General features: G+C 35.4%; 1 protein-coding gene across 1 annotated transcript in view; it reads right to left on the reverse strand.

Moving 5' to 3' along the window:
• Positions 1-21,416, reverse strand: part of UBE3C (ubiquitin protein ligase E3C) — an 82,237-nt gene that overhangs the window by 20,062 nt on the left and 40,759 nt on the right. Inside the window, exons 16-18 of the mRNA XM_033009698.2 lie at positions 20,435-20,532; positions 17,055-17,187; positions 12,517-12,764 (exon numbers count right to left, since the gene is read on the reverse strand). Of these exons, the coding sequence (XP_032865589.1) occupies positions 12,517-12,764; positions 17,055-17,187; positions 20,435-20,532 (479 nt within the window). The remainder of the gene's footprint in view (positions 1-12,516; positions 12,765-17,054; positions 17,188-20,434; positions 20,533-21,416) is intronic.

Here is a 21,416-nt window from a genome sequence, read left to right on the forward strand (position 1 = left end):
TAGCAAACATAAGTATTGCATAGATTGGCAAGAAAAGCTAAGTTTGCTAAAGTACAATGCAACTGTAGCAAGAATGTCTTCAAAAAAATGTTAGCGTCTCTACCTCCATTAGCATCACCACAAGCAATATTCTTCCATTCGTGCCAACTGCTATACATAAAATAGTCTGCCCCTTAAAAATAGCTATGTAAAACCAGTACATTTTAAACTAATCCAAATAAACTTTCTCTTGCATGTTATACAGATTAATTGCTGCATATTTTTGGTGAATTCTACTGCCTAATGGCATCATCAAACCATCATAATTTCCAAGACAAGATCTTACCAGTTATGACTGTATCATATGTCCAATCCTTCCTTTGCCTGACACTGTTACACCTGTCAAAAGATTACTGAACCAAAAGGGAGCCTGACCCGAATATGCAGCACTCATGAAAAATGTATTTTTACTGTAAATTAAAAGCTTCGAGAATTTTCAAAAATGCACAAAACTCCAACAATACCACTCTCAGTTGATCTACTGTATGACCACATTTCGATGTAACGCAAAGCAACTTTGCATATATTTTATACAGTAACAACTTCTTGTTGATTGGAAGAAAAAAGTTACGGAAGCTCTCAAAAGAAGGAGAGATGGAAACTTCAGAGCTAGGAAGAGAAAGCCTACATGAACAAAGGAAAAGACCGTTGCCTTCAAAAACACATTCCTGAAACATGCTGTCTGTGCACAGCCTTTCCCACTGTCCAATCTGTTTGCCACATCAGCATCTCTAACAATGACAACCAAGTCTTTACAGTATCATTGGTATCACTGCCAGGCTGATTAGAAAAGGCATCATCAACATCTCTTTTTACTCTTGAAGAGCAGTGTTTTGTCATTACTTAAGCTCTCCCTAATTTGCTCCAAATTTAGAAGAGGAAGTACAATGAGCAAAAAAAGAAAAAAGAAGAATAAATGTAGCTGTAATCACTCAATGATATTTCAACAAAGACGTGAAGAAAAATATACACAGTTCCTTAAACTTTTGAAAGAATATTTCTGTGAGGCGAGTTAGACCTTGTAGAAAGAATTGAGAATAACAAGTTCAAAGCCAAAGGGTGCATTATATTTAGAGCTGTATGATTTATTCAAGGTGTAGAAGTCAAAATCCTCATTTGTATAGTTGACTTTAAAAGCAAACTAGAGGGATAAATCATTAATTTGCAATGTATAAGGTCAGTGTTTGCTGTTCCTGCATTAGTAACAATAAAGCCATTGTAATTCCTTAAATATATCAAAGCTACCCGAATTTAAAATGGAATTCAATCTATGACTCATAAAATGTAAATGTAGAGGTGTAATTTTTTACACAAGGCAGGTTTAAGCCTTTAGAGCATTTAATATACAAGGACTAATAAATGATAGCACTAAAAACTATGATCACATCAGCTAAATGGATTATAAATTAAATTTCCATAATGTATGCAACTCAAATACAAATGTAGACATAAATCAAGGTATTTTCTAAACACAGGTTAATTACACAAATTCAAAACCTGTCTATTTTTTATGCAAAATAATCCACTTAGCATTTTTCAAACTGGTCTTAAGTCTTAGCCACTTGCAACACTTGATCCTAGAAGCCTATCAATAACTCCTCGTCAGGAGAAAACAGCAATAGGTATATTGAAGAAACTTGTATGTTATTTTTCAAGTGTCTGTCTTTTATGAGTGTTTATTGCCAGAAATTGTGCCAAAATGATTTGAAATAAAAAGGATTAATTATAGTAGAAGCTTTTTAATATAAGTGAGTGCAGCTGCAATGCAATTAATGCAAATTGTGACGCTATCAGGAAAATAAATGTGAACAACATCACTGGCTACTTCTGTTTGCTGCCAAATAACTTCAGTAATTTACTACATTAAGAATCAATAAAAAAATAATGCATTTCAAATGCATCACTATTAATCTTCAGGTAGTTCCAAAGTGAACATTTATAACTTCATCTAAAAACTATATAAAGCATTTTTAAATAAACTAAATTGTGCAACTTGAGAGTAACTTTAATTACTCCTTCTTCTCTTAGCTAAGTGATTGCAGTATTAAAAACAAACTGTTTTTGGAAACAAGACAAACAGTAGTGTTTCAATTAGTTTGAAAGTCAAGCTATCCTAACAAAGTTTAATAAAAAATGTACTTAAACTCTGGGAAATAAAATAATGATAAATTTAATTTTTGTTTCAAAGAGGTAAATTACACCATTACAGCTCCAGCACTGTGTAGAGATGTTGAGAAATGCTGGTACAATTGAGTGTGACTAAATAAACTGAAACTTTATTTTTCAGTTTCCATCTAACTTCCCTGTTTCTCAGTCAGCATAAGCTGATCAAACTACCTGTTGCTGCCAAAAGATGTGATTCCACCCATTCCTGTCAGTGATGAAACAAACCAGCTTGATGATTCAACTGGGTTTCTTTGCAAGTAGAGTACTTGCATAGTAGAGGCTGCATGAGCATTACAACGTGCTGAAAAAGGTTCAAAATTTGCAGATTATTTGTGTTGTGCTTTGTTTGGGATGTTAGGTTTTGGGGGTAGGGTGGGTGTCAGTGGACACAGCACATACACTGAATTTGATCCAGCTCACAGCTATGGCTGAAACTGGGTAGGAACAGAAAGACTATTTGTTTCAATGGGAGCACAACCTTAGAGCAGCCAATTGCCCATGGAAATCTACCCTGACAGATATTCTCCTTACTGCAGCTAATCTAATGGCCAAAAGGGGAGGCTCACTCCTTTCTTTTCCCTTAGTGAGCTGTCTTGGGGAGCTATAAGTTACCCGATTTTAAGCTTAGTTTTCTGCCCATTGAACTCTCTGAACTGGCCTTCTGCAACATCAACATAAAGGAGGCAGGAGCCCAAGATCAGTGACTGGCAAGGGAATGATGATCACTTCTTACAGAGGTAACCAGCTGTCAGATTAATTAGCTGCAATATGAAGCTACACCGTTATAATATACTTATATATATACATTAATACAAGTATAAGGTCACACTTTCCTCAGAGAAGCAGTCCTCTTTTTATTTCTAGCAGCCAATGATCAACAACACTGACAAAAGAAACTGGCTTGCTATTGGAGGGAGGTGACTACTTCTGTTTGTAAGTCAGATGTTTCTGTTCATACACTGCTTCAAGAGATCAAAGCCAACAAGCTTAACCAATATATATATTTTAAACTAATCTCTTCTCAAACTTCAAGTACTCTCACCCTTCAGCAAGTTTCCTTTAACTCTTATTAGGTTGTCACCTATGGGACTAATGCCATTCTATGATGAATTCTGAGAGTTTGTCTTCCCAACTTTCCTATATAATGAGCCTCTTACTTGACTTCGTTGTCTCTATCCCGTAGTCCCATAAACTGCAACTGACTTACATAAAGCAAAAAATGCAGTGAGGAAGTCACAAAAGGAGCAACTGGGGGTCAAATATGACATCAGACTTCTAGCTGCTAACATCAGGGGGTGGAGGAAAAGAAACACCTTAACAGAGCCCCCATATACCTCTGCCTCCTCGGAAGGCTGGGAGCACTAACATCCACTTTCAGAGAAGTGCAGTTTGCAGATGCAAGCTTGGTGCAAGAGGCTAGGCTGGGGCAGAGACAGGGATGTTTACATCAAGGGCAATCACACAAGCACTGTAACGCTCATAGGGTGATGCATTCCCAGTAGCTAAAAGGTTATGTCAGCTGAAAGGGCCAACCTGGACTTCCCAGCCCTATTTCAACACTCATGCAGGCTAGGGATGTTCTTTAGGCGGTTAGGACACCTGCAGATAACCATTAAAATAACTTGAAAGCTTATGAAACAACTAAACAAAACAAAGTAAATAAATAAATATGGTTTTCAGTAACAAATTATTAGTAGTCTTCACCCCAGTGTTTTCCCAATTACCTGAAGACTCCTTGATAACCCTTTTTTTTTTTTTTTTTTTTTTAATTAAATAAATAGTTAAAAATAAGTTTTTTTCTGGTTAAAAGGCCAAGATCAATTACTTCACTGTGGAAGAAATAGTATTCAGTAAAAGGAACTTCATACACCTCCCCCCACCGTGTGTGAATGATAGTATAACACGCCAAAATACTAAAACCAAATGAAATAACAGAAAACATACTGCAGTTAATAGGTTTTGACTTCACAAAACACACAGTCTAAAGTCTACTATTACCCTTTTAAATAATATAAGCTAGTTGTGCCTACAGTAGAGTTCAACTATAATTGACTGCAACATGAACTAGCTACAAAAGTCTTTACTCAATTCAGTGACACATATCACAACTTGGTCATCTAAAGCGAAAAGTATTATGTTCAGATGGTTACAAATATACTGAATGCATTCATTAAACGCCTGTGATGCAGGGGAACAAGTAATGGTTCTTTAAGGCAAGCAACTTTCAGAATATAGACATGCCATTAGCAGCTTTAATAAATTATGGAAGAAAGGTCTCAGCTGGACAGACAGCAGTATACAGTACATGGTAAGAAAGGCAGAAAAATGACACAATTTGCCAGGAAAGGACTTTCTTCTTGTTTTCAACATAAGAACAGTATCCGACTGGGACTATACATGGCGCATATCACAATATTATTTAAGCACTACATGGACACATGCGGTTCAGGTATAACCCCAAGATTTAGGAAACAGCTTTTCAGAAATAAAAGACTTTATGCCATGTTTTAAAACTGGACACAATTTAAACTACTCTAGTCATTTCAGACAAATTATTTGTATACAGTAGAGGTTACATGGGCATTACAACATGCTGAATGAGGTTCAGACTGTGTAAACAAATTCACAGATGAACCAACTAAACCTCCCTGGGTGTGAGGCAGCTTTAGTGCCTTTACTTATACTTACAGGTCTACAATTAAATCTCTCATTTATTATTTCAACTAAAATCTTTCTTAAGAAAAATAATTAATCAGTCATTGCTCCTACTTTCCATTAATCCTTTACAAGCCAGAACTGTCTTTTAAAACCAAAACAACGCTAAAGTCAAACTCCTAGAAAGCCACATGACTTGTGGGCTGAGGCAGTAAATGACTGGGCTTAAACTCAGTTATTTCCCTAATCAGCCCCCAAGACCATAACCCTTTCTATTTCAGTCATTTTAAACAGTTACTATTAAATAATACTTAGCACTTACAGAGTGCAATAGATCTTCAAAGCTGTACAGAACCATTAATAAAAATGATAGAAAAATAGCAAAACCATTAGAACTTCCTTCTACCTTATTATTTATATCCTAGAAATATCTCATCCCATTCACAAAGCATTTGGGGCCAACAAAGCCTTTTCTACCGTAATGAAAGAAGATAAAGCTAAAAATATGTTACATTACAAATAACATTTTTGAAGCATTTTTAAAGCTAGCATTTAGTAATTTTAAGGTAAAATAATTTCTTACAGATATACTTAATAATGTGATTTAAAGTGAGCAAAACCAAACTGATATTGTTCCTAACATCAATATGACAAAATAAAACTATTACTATCAGGTGTGTGTCACAATGCAATACGTCTGCTACCCGGCAGCTTGAAGTCACTGTTACTCAGTTCTCTGAGCTCTACAACAGCAGAGACATGCAGGTGCATTTTTATCACTGTAGTAATGGAAAATCTGGTATATTATATTCCCTGTATGACTGCAAAAACTCAAAGTGCACTTTTTGTTCAAATACTGGATGCTTCTTCCGTCTTTTAAAAAAGTACGAGTCCAAAATTCCACAGGTAAATGCCCGTAATTAGGCTTCTGAGCAAACTTTATTAAGACCCGTTGCAACAGTGCCAATATCATCAGATCATTTTTTTTTTCCCCACAGAAAAAAATAAAGCCTTTTTTACATTGGTTTTACTTCTGATTTCCCACTCACTGGGAATCTGAAGGTCAGTAAGTACAAGTTCATAGAAGTTGCAGAGATTTGGGGTAGCAAGACTCAGATGCGAAGGGCTCGCCTGTCACATTTGCTGTAGTCAGTGTCAATACATGAAATGAATTGCAGGTGTGTGATAAGCACAAAAGTCATGATGGACTCATGAACACATTACCATAAAAATGTAGGTATTAATTTCCAAAGGCTCCACTGGAGCATATCAAGTGCAATGACCTTGAGTTAATTTTTTAATTTAAAAATGGAAAGTCATGCTAGTATTTAGGACATATTTAATTTTATTACATGAAATTTTATTACCAAAATAGAGTGCTTCAGAAAAGTTGGTACTTTCAGAAAACCACCATTTCATCAGCTTGGTACTTTCTTTCTGTTTTAATAGGAAGAGTTATCTCTGTAAATTATGTCATGTACATGATAGAAATTGCTATCAATGTCACTGGGGGGGGGGGTTGAGGAAAGCGAGAGGGAAGGCCTAGAAGTACCTGTGGATGCACTGAATAATTGATATTTATCATTCACTAGTGAAGTTCCAGTAAAGGCTTAATAGATTTTTCTTGTCTCAAATTTAATCGTAATTTAGTAAGAACTGAAGATAAATGAAAGACATCTCCTCCTTCCTTAAGTTCTAATCTTCTGAAAATCTGAAACATTTACTACTATATAACTAACCTCTGAATATGCTCCTAAGATAAATCTCTATTTTAATACCAGTGAAACAAGTAATTTTTGAAGACAGTTCAAACAGAACAAAGAAATTCAGTAAATATTCCAAACCTAATTGATTGAAATGGACGTAGGTGTTCCCAACTGTGAAAAAAGATCAGGATGCCATTACCACACACTCTAACTGTTTATTTATTCCCTGTCTAGGAACCTGATTTAGAGGCAATAAAATGCAATCAGTACACAAACCAGAAGCAGGAATCATCTGCTAATGGAACTTTTAATTGAGGAGTGACCACTGACATGAGGTAATTCTTTCCATGCAGAACTCCTTGCAGAGACCTCTACGCACTTTATCACTGTAAACAATCACTAACATATGCATTAAAGAAAATTTAAATACATTATGACCCAATAAATATCACAATCCATCAATACACACTTTTCCTTCCTAAAGATTTAGAGTTAAAAATACCACATTTCAGTAGTCTTTTAGTGCTAGACATATATTTACAAGGTTAGTACTAACATAGCTATTTGTAATCAGAAGATAATTGGTTATGTTAAATGAACCAGTACACAAGGAATTGTCAAACTGAATAACCGTGTCAGAAAACAGATTCAGATTAGTTTACGTCTACATTCATAAATCATGAAATAACTTCCATAAGGTATCCATTTCACTGCCTTATGATTGTGTTTCTGCACTGTAAATGTATAATTAAAAGAGCGTGCCACTTTACTCAGTAAATTCTTGTTTTGATTCCATTTCAGATGATTCAGGATATTCTAAGACAAATGATCATCAGCTAACTTGCTTTTAAGCAAAATGCTGAGTCTACGAAATCATGTGCAGGGTAACTGAAATTAATAAAACAAAAAGTTCATACAAATTACCTCCTCTTTGCATCACTATCATTAATTCCATACCTACCTTTCTAGGTACAAGCAGTATCAATTGTGGTTGTAGCAGAAATCAATTAGGAGTGTCCTGATTTACGCCAAGTCAAAGTGGATCTTAATTAAAGGGACAGCAAGCAAAAAGGGTAGACTAAAAATCAGAGAGGGAAAAAAAAAAAAAAACAAAACAAAAAACACAACAGAACACCCTTCAACAGTCAGAGAAACTGAGGAAGAGTAGTAGCACAATGCTTGACACACCATCCTATCAAATATTCAAGTATATGAAGCCCAGTTCTCATTGTAGAGTTTTCTTGCTTTGTTTTCTCTCTACAAGCTTTTGGCACAAAAAGGGCATACAAATATGTTACTAGAAATATTTGCTTGAAGGTTTTAACTCCATATGTAGAGTTTATTAATGATTTAAGAGTTTATGATCTGATCCAGATCTTGCTGTGAAAAGACTCCCACTGATTCAATCCATTCTAGTTAAGGCCCGAGGATGATTAGGAACTAGTTTAGTTTTTCTGTGAAATAGATACTGTAGACACTGATAATATTAGAATTGTACCTTCCAGTCAGGAACAGTATCTTGCACAACAAATGGTCTATCACAGCTCTATTCAAAGTTACAAACAGTAACCACAAGGCACACTCTCTAAGATACAGAAAAATAATCTAATCAATAATTAATGGTCCCACATTTACTACTAGGGTAATAAAATTTGTATTTGAACTACTATTACCCTTCTAATGCTTAATTTTACCAAAAGACATGTTTTATAACTTTTTTGCAATTATATATGTTTAACAACATTTAGATATGTGCACAGAACAGTCCGTTCTATCTTTAATCACTACAGTAACTTATAAAAAGTCAGATGAAATTAAACAACTTAAGCTTTCAAAAAATGTAATATCCACCAGGCCATGCAAATCACTGACCTCCTATATAACATTAAATACTAATGATCAAAGACCAAACCTGGATTGTCTCATCTTTCCATCATCAAAATAATGCTAAAATTTAAAATAAGCACATTATTTTTTGCTCCATTCTTGACGCTTTTTCTACCAAAGTTCTTTATTTGGATCCACAAAGGAAGGACTCTGTTCAAAACAATAACTCAAACACATTTTGTTCGTTACAATTTTTTCCCAACCATTTCAGACAAAAGTTAAGCCTTGGCAAAACAAATCTAAATCTTTTATGAAAACTCCAGTGTCTTCAAAGGACTGCAGATTCAGTTGCTCAGAAAAATAGACTTAATACTGTATTTCAAAGATAGTGCATATGTTCTTCAGCAACACAAATGCATGACTCACTAGTGCTCTTCAGTATGCCGGGATTAGAGAAGAGAAATGGAAATGGTAGAGTTCAGTATAACCAAAGATGCTGAGTGCATTAAACAAAAAGCTCTACTGTCAGAAAGAGTCATTATTAAAGGTGCAAAGACAATCACTATAAAACATAGTACATGCAAGAACCAGGAGGTTTATGTCAAAAAGGAAGAAGAAGAAACCATAAAAATTATCATCCTAGTATTTCTATGAAGTTCCTGCCATATTCTTAAACTAATGATGAACTTAATTAATTTTAAGTAAATTATCATAAGAATTAGCTACCTCATGTCAAGTAATTCCAAATGCAAAGAATGTCTTTTACCACAACATCTGTCACATTGAATATGTCATCATTGAGTAAGTGCAAATGTGAACTGGAAATGGAGAAAGATAATACAATACATAAGACTGAGCTTAGGTGTGAACATAGTGAAGCTCAGATTTTAATTCTGTATCTGTCACTGTTCTACTGATTACTGTTTCTGTCGAAATAGTTAACCAGCATTTCCCTCTTTCCAGGTTTGCAGCAGACCATTCAAGAACCAGCATGAAGAAAATCCTCATTTAAGATTCTCAGATATTGCTTCCAAACTTCCCTTCTCTGGCTATGTTGAAGTTTTGGGAGCCTGTCAAAATAGCAGCTTCTGTGTTCTCCTGAGCCAAATCCACTACACACTGCCAAAGCTGCAGCAGGAAAGTCTGCATGTAGAAAGATTTTTTTAGTGCTGCTAGAACAACTACTGCATTTGGAAAGGAAGTTAAACCAAATCAGGTGCCTCCCCAAAGCCCAATCCTATCTACTGAGAGTGCAAAAGGATTACAATGCCCCATCCGTACTTCTGGGACACCACGTGGGACAAGACTTTATTTTCCAGAGAGGACAACAGAGAGAATTTGAGGCTAGAACACCTCTGTCTGAATGTCCTCAACAGCCCAGAAGACCCTCAGTTCTCAAGAAAAGCCTGCGACTCGAAGTCACTGCTATGCTTCCAGCAAGCAAAACTGAAAGGTTCAAGTTTCAACGCCCACTGGTGGTGGGAGACAGACTGCTACCCGAGGTGTGCGTGGTGGGAGACTGCTACCCAAGGTGTGCATGGTAAGCTGAGCTTTCACTTTTAAGGAAGAGAAAGAAAATGCTTAAAAGGCAGCAGCGTTAAAATAATATTTACATTAGAGAGTTAAGTCACCAAAAGTTGGGAAATGTAAACTTTGGAAGTGTTTGAGTAGCTGTTGTTTAAGCAAACTCATTTCTGCTTTTTTTTTTTTCTAAGAATGATTTCAGTCAACAAATGCAATTACATGATCACATGGTATTATTTCTACAAGACCTTTTGCTCATTCAGTGATCAGTAAAAGTTGCATGGACAGGCATGCAGTTTGTAGAGTATATAGATTTCAATTTCTTCACTAACTACAAAAGCACACCCCAAATAGTCAATAATGTATCTGGGGTTAGAATAAATTAAGTTTTTAGATACACCATTTTTAAAGGTAAGTTTTAAATTTTCAGATGTTTCTGAACTGATCAATTAACACAGAAGACGTCAAGCTGTTAGAAACTTCCTGATGAGAAGAATAACTGAATTAGGTGTAAATCTATAGTACTGAAAGTTAAATGCATTTGGATATTAGTAAATGGTTACCAAGAGACAGAGAATTTCTATAAATTATTATATTTTAATGTATTTGTTTTCTGATAACATTGAAACTTCTTACGTGAGAGTTTTTGGTGGCAGCGCTCTTTACATACTGGTTTCCACAAATAAGAAATTGCTGCGGATGCCTGATTGCTTCCTTTGCATTATATCTATTTTGTTTACAAAGGGGCTTTTAATAATCCACTATTGCTCTCAAATAACCCTGTGCAAAGCATAAAATGGACACATTTTTGAAAATGGGTGAGTGAGTATTCAATAACTTAACCAAGATCACAACACTGGCAGGCTTTGAGTAGTGTGGTCGTGCCTTATCTTTCTGTTTAATTCATCAAGTCTCTAAATACACTACTAAAAAGGTGTCTGTGCACCTGGGTAGGGATAATTATTAAGTAACACTGTCAATTCTTACCTTATGTAAACATACTGCAAATACAAAAACAATTTATGCTTTCAAAATGTTAAATAATAGATCCTCTGATTTTAAATAGACAAAACCAAAACCGTACCTGTAGCGCTCTAGGGGAGAAAAAACACATTTTGCAACTTCTGTCTTTATGCTAATATTTGAAACCCAATTACAGAAAGCAGTGTGTGTTTTGACAGAGGAAATTAAAGATTCAAAATTACAATCTTTTTTTTTCTTTTTTAAATAGTCTTTCAAACTTCTCCTTGATAACTGAGCCCTGCCCCATTCTTAGATAAACACTAAACACTTTTGGAGTGAAGTAACTTCCTCACAATACCACAGCAGTATTTGTTTCCCCATGGCAAAAATCTATAGATGCAGAAAAAAAATGGAGTCTTGGATATGTAACATAAGTCACAGTTACAAACTATTGTATTAGTACTGAATCCATCTCTCTTTAAGAGCAGGAACATCCTTCAAAGATTATTTTATTGAAATGGCTGATTTGAAATTTTAATTATTTAAGAAGTTTGGATATTACAATAGCTAGGATGCATTAGCAGAGAATTTGCCTGCAAATTGGCAATTTAATCTAAATCAGCTGACTGGCAACTCTAAAGAACAGCACTGTGTTTCAACAATTCAAGTTTGCCAACAACATCCTCTTCTTAAACGGCTTCCAGCTACACTAAAAGGATATCCAACTATATGTTTAACCCCACTGCAAGTCAGCAGGATTTCAGCCTCCAAAATAATTCAGGCAGTTAAATAAGACTTTTACATTTTAAATAACTTCAGTTTTAGATAGCTAAGTAGCAATCAATGTTTTCTGAAATGCAATTTGTATTGCAAACTTTCACATTTATTAGCCTTATAAAAATTATTTCGAGGGCTTAGAAGGAAATAGGCTCAGTACTGCACCTACTCATAAAAGAAAATTGAATGTAACGAATGTTTGTAATGGTTTCCCTCTTTTTTTCTTTCTGTCCCCCCCGGTCATTTTTCATCTAGCTCAGTCAGTGTGTCTGAATGTTCACAACACCCAAATATCAAGCACTAAAACTCAAGAAAGATGCACAATGTACACAAACCCAAGCAGAATAAGTGAAAGTTAATATGCATATGTCACTTAAGTATGGTAATGCTCACGGCAAATTTTAAATGCTAGTAAGAATTGCATACCTCATACACCTAGAAACTGTTTGTTTCTGAAAATATTAATTTAATATATTCCAAATGATGAAAATGTAACTGCAGTCAAATTCCAGAAAGCTCCAGGTTAAAAATCACCATAAGCAGAGCCGTTCTATCAGCTTCAATCAACTTAATTTTAAGCAAGAAGATAAACACAGAAGCAGACATATGGGCATTTGGATCAACTGGCAGTCAGGGTATCTCAAATTCTCTGTACGTCTCAAGTATGTAACTTACTAAACTGAACTAAAAAAAAATCTGAGTGACATGTAGAAATAATGTTCAGATCCAACATCTGAAAGCTACTTTTCCTGAGCTCTAGAAAGATCATCATTTTTTCCCATCTACTTCTACCTAAAAAGACATTACTTGAATAATTTCAGTACTGCTGTAGGTTTATACTATACAACACTGTTGTTACCTTTCCGAGCATTCTTCCAAGAAAGTAGTAATGTCGGGCATAAGAGTCTCCAACGAGCATCTGGGCAGCAGGGTTAGGGTAAAGAAGTCCCTCATTGGTGGTCTTAAAAAATCCCTGGTTGGGATTAAATCCTGATTTAAGTAGTTCATTCAGAAATTCTCTGAAAATTCCACCACCATCAATACCAGCTTCATCAAGACCATGTGCATTAAGTAAGTGAACACGAATGCGTTTTTTTAGGTCAGGTTCTGCAGAGAAATGAGAGAGACAAACTCAAATACAACTATCCACTTGAATTTTGTTTGGATAAAAACACATATAACTACACATATAAATATAGCAACATTAAGTCTATATAAAAAAAATTAACCAGTAAATAGTAGCAAAAATCTATGACTGGCTTGAGTTTTGGAATATTCAGTATGTAAAACTCACTTTGTCCAAGGGGTCTTGCTTTAAGCCATCATAAGATGGAGTGGAAAGACACAAGGTAAAGGAAGAAAAAAAAAAAATCCTACAAAATATTTTAAGAGGCCCAAGAATAGTTTGAAAATTCTATTTATATACAATGTTATGAATGCAAGGTTCAACTTTTTTTTTCTTCTGTCTGAAGGAACTGACAATAAGCACTGCATTCCCTTAGAGGGGATGACTGTTAAACCACACCATTAAATAATAATTGAAATAGAACTTAGTATTTTTTGATACTTTGGACTCATTGCTGTGATGCAATTCCAGTGAGCAAGGTGTGGTAAACATGGACGTGTTCTGCAGGCCAGTGTTCTGTTTGTTTCACAGGAGGCTGCTACATGAGAAAGCAAGCAATATTTAGTCTGTGAACTATGAATGCATAACAGGGAAGGAGGACCTTTTTGTTCAATTCACTGAATGCTTCCCAAGATCTAACCAAATACACAGCTTTTATACAAACACTTGCATTGACTACACTTGCATCCCAGCAAAGCAACCAGTAATAAACCAGTAACAATAAAACTTTCCACTACTTCTATGTGCTACAAATGCACACATTATGGATGGAGAGCTGATGTTCATTAAAGAGACTTCAGCACCTTGTAGCAACAGAATTTCTCCTGAACCACCAAGTCTCTTACACTCTCCCACTAGCAAATGCCTCTACATTTACTAGTAACTTCCCATTTCACACTCAGCTATTTTTAAAAATTACCTATTCTTCATTCAAGTGAAATGCTCTCCTGCAGAAAAATTCTGCTGGCTGGAAATAGAGGATGGCCATTTTTAGCCACAGGCACTGCAATATATATGTCCACTCATTGCCGTTCAAAACAAGGAAACAAAACACTGGCAAAAAAAGAGTCTCATGCACACAGACGTGCTTTGTCTGGATACTCCTGAGATACTGAGCATTAATGTTAAAACTTTTATATATGAAAAATGCTGGTTTACGGCCTTCTGGGGCCTTACGAAGCAAGCCAGTTATTTGTCTCTTCCTCTGTGTACTGACAACCAGATTTAGAGCAAGGAGGTAAAAATGGTCCTAAAACGAATTCACATGTCAAAACAGATGACCAGATAGAGGTGGACCCCAAGTTAGTGCAACTTCTGAAAAGAAGAGTCCAGTTTTATAACTCATACAGCTAGAATGTAACTAAACTGTTACTGGAGTCTACTGGAGGCTATTCTGAATATTCCAGTCACAGGGGAAAAAAAAAAACAAAGAAATGCTTGCACATTAAGAATAAGACACTAAATAAGAATATTAACCCACTAAACCCAACCTAGTACATTTCTGCTATTCCAAGCTTGTTTTCTTAATGATCTCAGTTAAGGTAATATGTAAACATTAACTTTGAACAGCTCTCTTCTCAGGGCCAGTAGACAAACTGAGTGCCTCTTCCAAATCAATGTTCTTTGGCCTTTCCTGATCAATTCCATGACCTCATCTATCATCTGTTCAACCTCTCAAATCAAATTTTAATCAATTCAGTCCATAGTCTTGAAATTGTGTCTCCTGCAGTTTTCAGGAATTTCTTTTCTGATCTCCCAAGTGGTGCCTGACCTACTCCAGAACTAAAATTATTTCCAAAAATTATACCATCTCAGCATACCCGCCCTTCTTTCAAAAAAAAGTCCAACCTTCTAATTTAGTCTTTACTGATTCTAAAGAGCACTAGTTCAGTACTAAGTAGCACTATGTACATGTGTGTGTGTATGTCTGCATATACATGGTGTGTCATGCACACATGCAGAAAACAGATTTTCAGTCTTCAGTCGTCAACTATCACTATGGCTTCTCTGTACCTATAAACAAGACAGAAACCTTCACCTAGAGATTACTTCTGTATCCCTCACTACAAGCTTATCAGGTTCTCCCTTGTCACTGTTTTATGAGTAATTTTATTCCTAAGGAAAGGCTGAAAACATTATCTAGAAATGTATACGTGTATATGCAGATAAACTTTTTATTAATACAAAAGCTCTTTTTCCTGAACAGAAGAGGCTTGGCAGAATCACAGAACAGCTCAGGCTGGAAGAGCCCTCACATGATCCAAAGTCCCCACACTGAAAGCATGGTCCAATTTCCAAGTCAGATCAGGATGCTCAATGCCTTGGTCTATTTGAGTTCTCCAATGATGGAGATTTCACAGCCTCACTGAGCAGCCCATTTCAGTGCTTAAAAAGTCTCACTGTGAAATGTTTTTTCTATTTATGTCCAGTAAAAATTTCCCTTGCTGCTACACGTCACCACTGCACCTGATCAAACTGGCTTCTGTAACCTCCCAGTTGCAGTGAAGTTACAGCTTCTTCTGATATGTCATGTGCTTCAGTCCCCTGTATCACCTTGGTGACCTTCTGTAGCACACGTTCTTGTATGTTAACGTCTTTCTTTTGTACTGGGAAGCCCAAAGCTGGACACAGTTCATCAGTGCTGAAACTGAGAACTATGTTATTGCTAATACAGCCCAGTATGTAGTTAGCTTTCATCTCATCAAAGGGAACTCTTTATTTGTTCAATTTGTTGTCCACTAGGAAACCTGAGGTCCTTAAATGAAAATAGCTTTCTAGACAGTCAATGCTCAGTCTCTACTGCTACATGGCGTTATTATAGACCAGGTACAGGATCTAGCTTTAGTCTTTCCTGAACTTCATGAAGCTTCCATAAGCCCTTTTCTTCAGTCTGTCAAGGGCCGCCTGAGTGGCAACCTCACCTTCCAGTATATTGACTATTCCCCTCAATTTCATACTGCCTGTGACCTCGCTAATGGTGGGATACATTCCAGTACCCAGAATGTCAGATTGCAGATTAAGTTTAGGAAACATGCATTCTAAAATTGGTTTTGTCGTTTAATAAAACTACATTAAGTCGAAATGCAGTCTTCACAAAAAATGTACTTCTCATTTAAAGCTATCTTTTTATTAAACAAATAGGTTGACTTCCCTGTTACGTGACATCACATTATTCAAAAACTTAGACTGCAGTTTCCGAATTAAATTTTCGCATACTGGGTGGGGAGGGAAGGGGAACACAACAGAGTCAACTTTTTCTATTTTCCTATTCATTTCATCTTTCTCTTTCTAAGAAACTAGTTAATGACTCATACTAAACTTAGCATAATGAAACTATTCACAACCAGTATTAAAGAGGCTAAACAGTCAACTACATATATATTTTTCAGACAATTATGCGGTGACATCTCCTGATTAGCCTTTAAAACTTTTCAAAGACAGGAGAACTTAATTTGTACTTAATTTAAAAAAAATATATATATTGGTCTAAATGTATCTCTTTTATTAAAGGTATTAAAATAAAAAATTTTATTTACAAAGACAACAGTACCTTTAATACTACCACAATAAAGGAAATTAAGAGAAGGCATGTTCTCCAGTAATTTTATACAAATGAAGAATACCAAGATCTCTTCTTCATCCCCTCTAAACTAAGCAGTTCTCAGGAGGGGATTTATGTGGCACAGCAGGTGAGATTCACATGGCAAACCTCAAGTATTTGGCAAATATTCTTTTTATATGCAAAAATACCATGTAACTAATAAGGCCTTTATTTTGGCAGGCTTTATCTACATTGGAATTTTGACTTCTAAAGCAGCCACTCTCACACAAATTCACACTAAGGTATGATTTACATCAATGTAGTAAAAAGTGCACTGCATTATCCTTATCAGCCACACTGTACCTAACAAATCCTGTGCAGTCTAGATCTAGATATATTTGTTGACACAGATTACCAAAGCAGATAATATCTAATGAACTACATAGGTAAATATACAAAGTACAGTTATTTGGACAAGTAAATGGGAAGAAAAGCCCCATAAAAGTAGTTTTGAACTAAGGAAGGGTGTGTTAAGAGTGAGATTGCAATAATCCGAATGTGGATGAGAATTACTTCACACAAAAATGAGGAAATTTAACTTTATAAGAACTTTCATACCTCAGAGCTGATATACTTTTAACATCCTACTCAAGTAAGCAAATGTGTAACTACATGATAAGAATGGCTAAAGGTTATAAACAAGCTGATGATAACTTAACTGTAAACCTACCATTTTCAGGAGAAAGTTTATCATAAGCATCTTCATAAATATAATTTCTTCTTATAGTGACGTTAATTCCATCCAAAAATGGCCCATCTCCTTGAACTTCTTGTTTATCAGCATAGATCAGTCTTTGAAAAATCTGTTAAAATGAGTGAGAAGAGAAATCATGTAATTGTGTAGATCTAAATGTTCAATGAGAGATGGTTATTCACTACTATCACTGTCCTTTGAGTTGCTTCTGGGCATTCATTTTCAAGCGAGCTGAAGAAACGTAATAGAGTCATGTTCCAGGGGAGGGAAGGAGACAGGACAGACATGCAAAAAACTTTTTCATGCTAAGTTATCATCCTATGGTTTTTCTACACAGAGGTACATTTACAGACACTGTGTCAGTGATTCCAGTTTCCTCTCTCTAACTTTCACAGTTCTGAAATGCAAAGTATTCAAAAACAAAGGAGGGGAAGTCACATGAGCATTCTGAACACACAGAGGCTATCCTCAATACTAGTAAATATTTTTTTGTCATTTTTGTAATGCTTAGGAACATTCCCAGTAACAAGAAATTATGTATCAGTGCTCCTCTCAGTATCAGTGAGCAAATAATTCAAAGCAAAGTAGTGGATAGCACTGCTATATTAAACAAAGAACCAGAGCATTATACCAATTAAAAAAAATAATGCAGCTGAAGTACAAACTGAACTTCACATTGTCCTTTTGCAAGTCTTTACAACAGGAACCTGTTGTAGTTCACCTGAGGAGCAACTGTAGCTGTGTTTCTATGCCAAAATATAGCATGAGAGGGGGTTGTCTAATGTGTAATAATGTCCAATATACCCTCAATCCAGAGTGTCTGTTTAGTACGTCCTCTCTTGCATCTTTCCTATATTCAATAAATAGCCTAGTACATTTTCCAATGAATGTAATCTCCCAATAATATCGCAGACTGTCTTCTTAACTAAGAAGATTAAGTCAGAGTCTCCAAGGATGTTTAAAAACAACAAATTTATCATGAAAGAAGAAAATCCAACAACAGCAGACAAAGCTACAGTAAGGTCTCAAATCTACTGTTTCTATGGACAACTGTAGGTAGTGGAGAAGGTGCTCTCCAACCAGGAAAGTTGTAGTATGACAAAGCCAGAATCTTCCCTAAGGTACACATGAGGAAGACAAGAGAAAATAGTCCTAAGCTGCAGAAAGAAAATTGCTGAATAGACATAAAGAAAAAAACTTCTTAGTGAGAGTGATTAAGCATCGGAAGAGGTTACACAAAGAGTTTGTGAAATCTCCATCTTTGGAGACAGACAAAACTTATCCGGACAAGTCCTTGTGCATTCTGAGCCAGCTCTGAAGTTACTCATGTATGAGGAAGGATGCGAACTAGAGTACCTCCAGAGGTCCCTTCTGACCTACATTTTTCTACAGTTCTACAACACCAACACACATAGTCACATACACCTTCTTTTTATGCACAGGGCATGAAAATATGCTATCATTCTCTTTCCTGAAGCAGTGGTAGGTACGGTTTATTAACTATTGCTACACAACACTAGATGGAAAAAATCTCTTGGAGGTGTATCTCATAGCACAATTTTTCTTGATACAGAGTCTAGACCTCTGCATAATCCTATGTTCATGCATATATTAGTCCTGAAAATAAGAACCTTATCACATAACCGAAGGATTTACAATGACTTCAGACTAACACATGGAAAAGTAAACAATGCTGGCTGAAGTACATACCATAGAAAGTAACATCACCATCGGCAAGCTGATGAAAGTATGGCTTAAGTAAGTGAGAACCAAGGCACATGATATAAATTGGATTCATTACCTCCCACAGGTAAATATCAGATTGAAGAATGCACGCCAATGTGCCTTAAGGATGAAGAGGATAACATCCCCTGGGGTCAGAAGGCTGAAGAGCCTACCATGAAATTGGACTCAGTAATTGCTTGTAAGGGTATCTGGTAATTCAAGGTAAAAATCTCATGAAGTAGTCAAAAAATGAAAGGACATATGTAACAACCCACACATGGAAACAGCATTGAGCTGTATTACCACATTAAATTACAGCATAATAGATAGCAACTGGTCAAAAGAAACAAACAAACAAACAAACAAACAAACACAAGACCATGATAAGGTATCTTCTTCCCTTGTTGCAAGTTGTTTTTCAGCGGCAGTGGGAGACTCCAAAAGGATGTAGACTCCCACTATTACATAAAAAGGACCATACTTGGTCCAAACAGCAGTATAAAAGGATCTCCTCTCTGAACTATAAAAGCTCTGTCTATAGCTTTATCTTTCTCTCCAAGCTCTCATTCAACTGTTATTGCAGTTTTTGTAATAAAACCAATCAAGGTTTTATGAATTCCAGAAACCTAACGTATGCATCTCTACAGAGCTTTAAGAAGTCCAGAGGCTGTAGATGGTGACTAAATTGTGACACAGACACCCTTGCTTGAGGTCACTTCCAACTGTTTCCCTGCAATCCTAGTGCAGTATTGCCATATGGTGTTAAGATGTTTTGTTGGAACAACTGTTTCACAGAAGCCTGGAAAACACACTCCTTTTCTACCAACGATGTCACTGTCTTTTTGACAAAGAAATACTGATTTACTTTCCCTATGGAACTACTCTTCATTCACTTGATGGTGTCTTGCAACTTAATGTTTCAAAGACAATTCGGGGAGCAGTTTTTAAGTAATTGATACTGTTGACAACAAAAGCAGTTCAGAAAAAAATTGTGCATAACAGCTTTAAAAAAAAATATGATGCAAACGGAATTAGATAATAGAACAAACAATTACATATTTAAATTCTAGACAACATTCAAAAGCAAATCCTGTAGAACAAGAATTTTGCAAGTTTAAAACTACATACTCTATTAAAATTTCAGCAATTCAACTACGAACGCAGAAATTTAATCTCTAGGTGTAATTTTCTCCAAATGGACATCCATCATCTCATTCTGAGTAAATCAACCCACTGCACAAAGGTCTCCAGTTTTGACCTTGCAATCTGTTTATTACAGATACACAACTAGTTAGTGCTCTGCTTACCACAAGAGGGTGCAATCATGTAGATCGATCACTGAATCAGGACTGCAGTTTATTATAAACATATAACTGCTCTCATACATCTTGGAATACATGTTTCTAATTTTAATGCAGTTATTATAAAGGGTAATATAACTAGTAAAAGAAGAGAAAAGTAATTAACTTCAAATGTTCAGTTGCCACATGAGTACTGAATAAAACAGTACAGCCTGTCATATCTATCTGTAGGGAAACAAGCCAGTTTTTACTTAACTATGCGCTCTTTTAACATGTAATGAAAACAGAAAACTAAAAAAACAATTGTGTATTAAATGAGAAATTATGTACCTTTACTCTTTCTTCAAAAGGAACTACAAAAGGTAGCTCTGTCAGAATTGCAAGTTGTCGTTCTTCAGATACAGAAAGAGGTGCTGGTTCCAAACCCACTTAAAATAGAAATAATAATTTTTAAAATTTTGGAAAGAATATTTTTTAAACAGTTTATTTTGTATCAAGTGACTCAATTTACTTTGTATAAAAACACGTACGTTAAAATAGTTTATTTACTAAACAGTCACACAAAGCCTTACCTTTCTTTAAACATTAGTTTCTACAGGCAAACTGAAATAAGTAGTGAAAACACACTGAAAACAAAATGTGTATAAAAATAAGTACTCCTGTATTTTTTATTTTATTCAGAAGAAAAAAAAGTTATTTTCTTATTACTGACATTTTAATTTTTCAATTAAGAAAAAATACAACTTATTAATTGTCTTCTATTATGTAAGTAATCAAGATTTTAATTGCAGGAATACACAATATTCCCATCCCAATGATCAAAATAGTTTAAAAGTATTGTGCTTTCTACTATAACACCTACTTTCAATCAAATAATTTTAGGCATAAGAATTAAACCAAATCTAATGAAACCAACAGAAAGATAACATTTATTTCAATGGGTTTTCTCTCCCAACAGGAAGGTCACAGTGATCAGATTAAATCCTTGTCACTGCAGAAATAGTGAAAAGAACATCAAGAATTTGTATAATGTCCTTAACAAAAAATGATTAGAAAAGAATCATCACCACAGCAACAGACACACTCAATCACATGAAGTTCCCAAGCTGCCATGCAACTCCTTTGAACCTTCTCATATCCACAGAGGATGTTTTTAAGAAACAACTCAACTTTGGGTGATGCACAGTACAAGTGACAATTCTGCTCTAACTTCATAGGAAGAATCTCAGCTGCTGAGCACATCTGACTGTAATTAATTAACTGCAGCAAATAAAAATGGTATTACTCACTGACTAGACACTGTGGTTAAAAG

Source organism: Tyto alba, unplaced genomic scaffold (assembly GCF_018691265.1).
Source record: "Tyto alba isolate M040663 unplaced genomic scaffold, T.alba_DEE_v4.0 Super-Scaffold_38, whole genome shotgun sequence".
In the NCBI taxonomy this organism is placed as follows: Eukaryota; Metazoa; Chordata; class Aves; order Strigiformes; family Tytonidae; genus Tyto; species Tyto alba.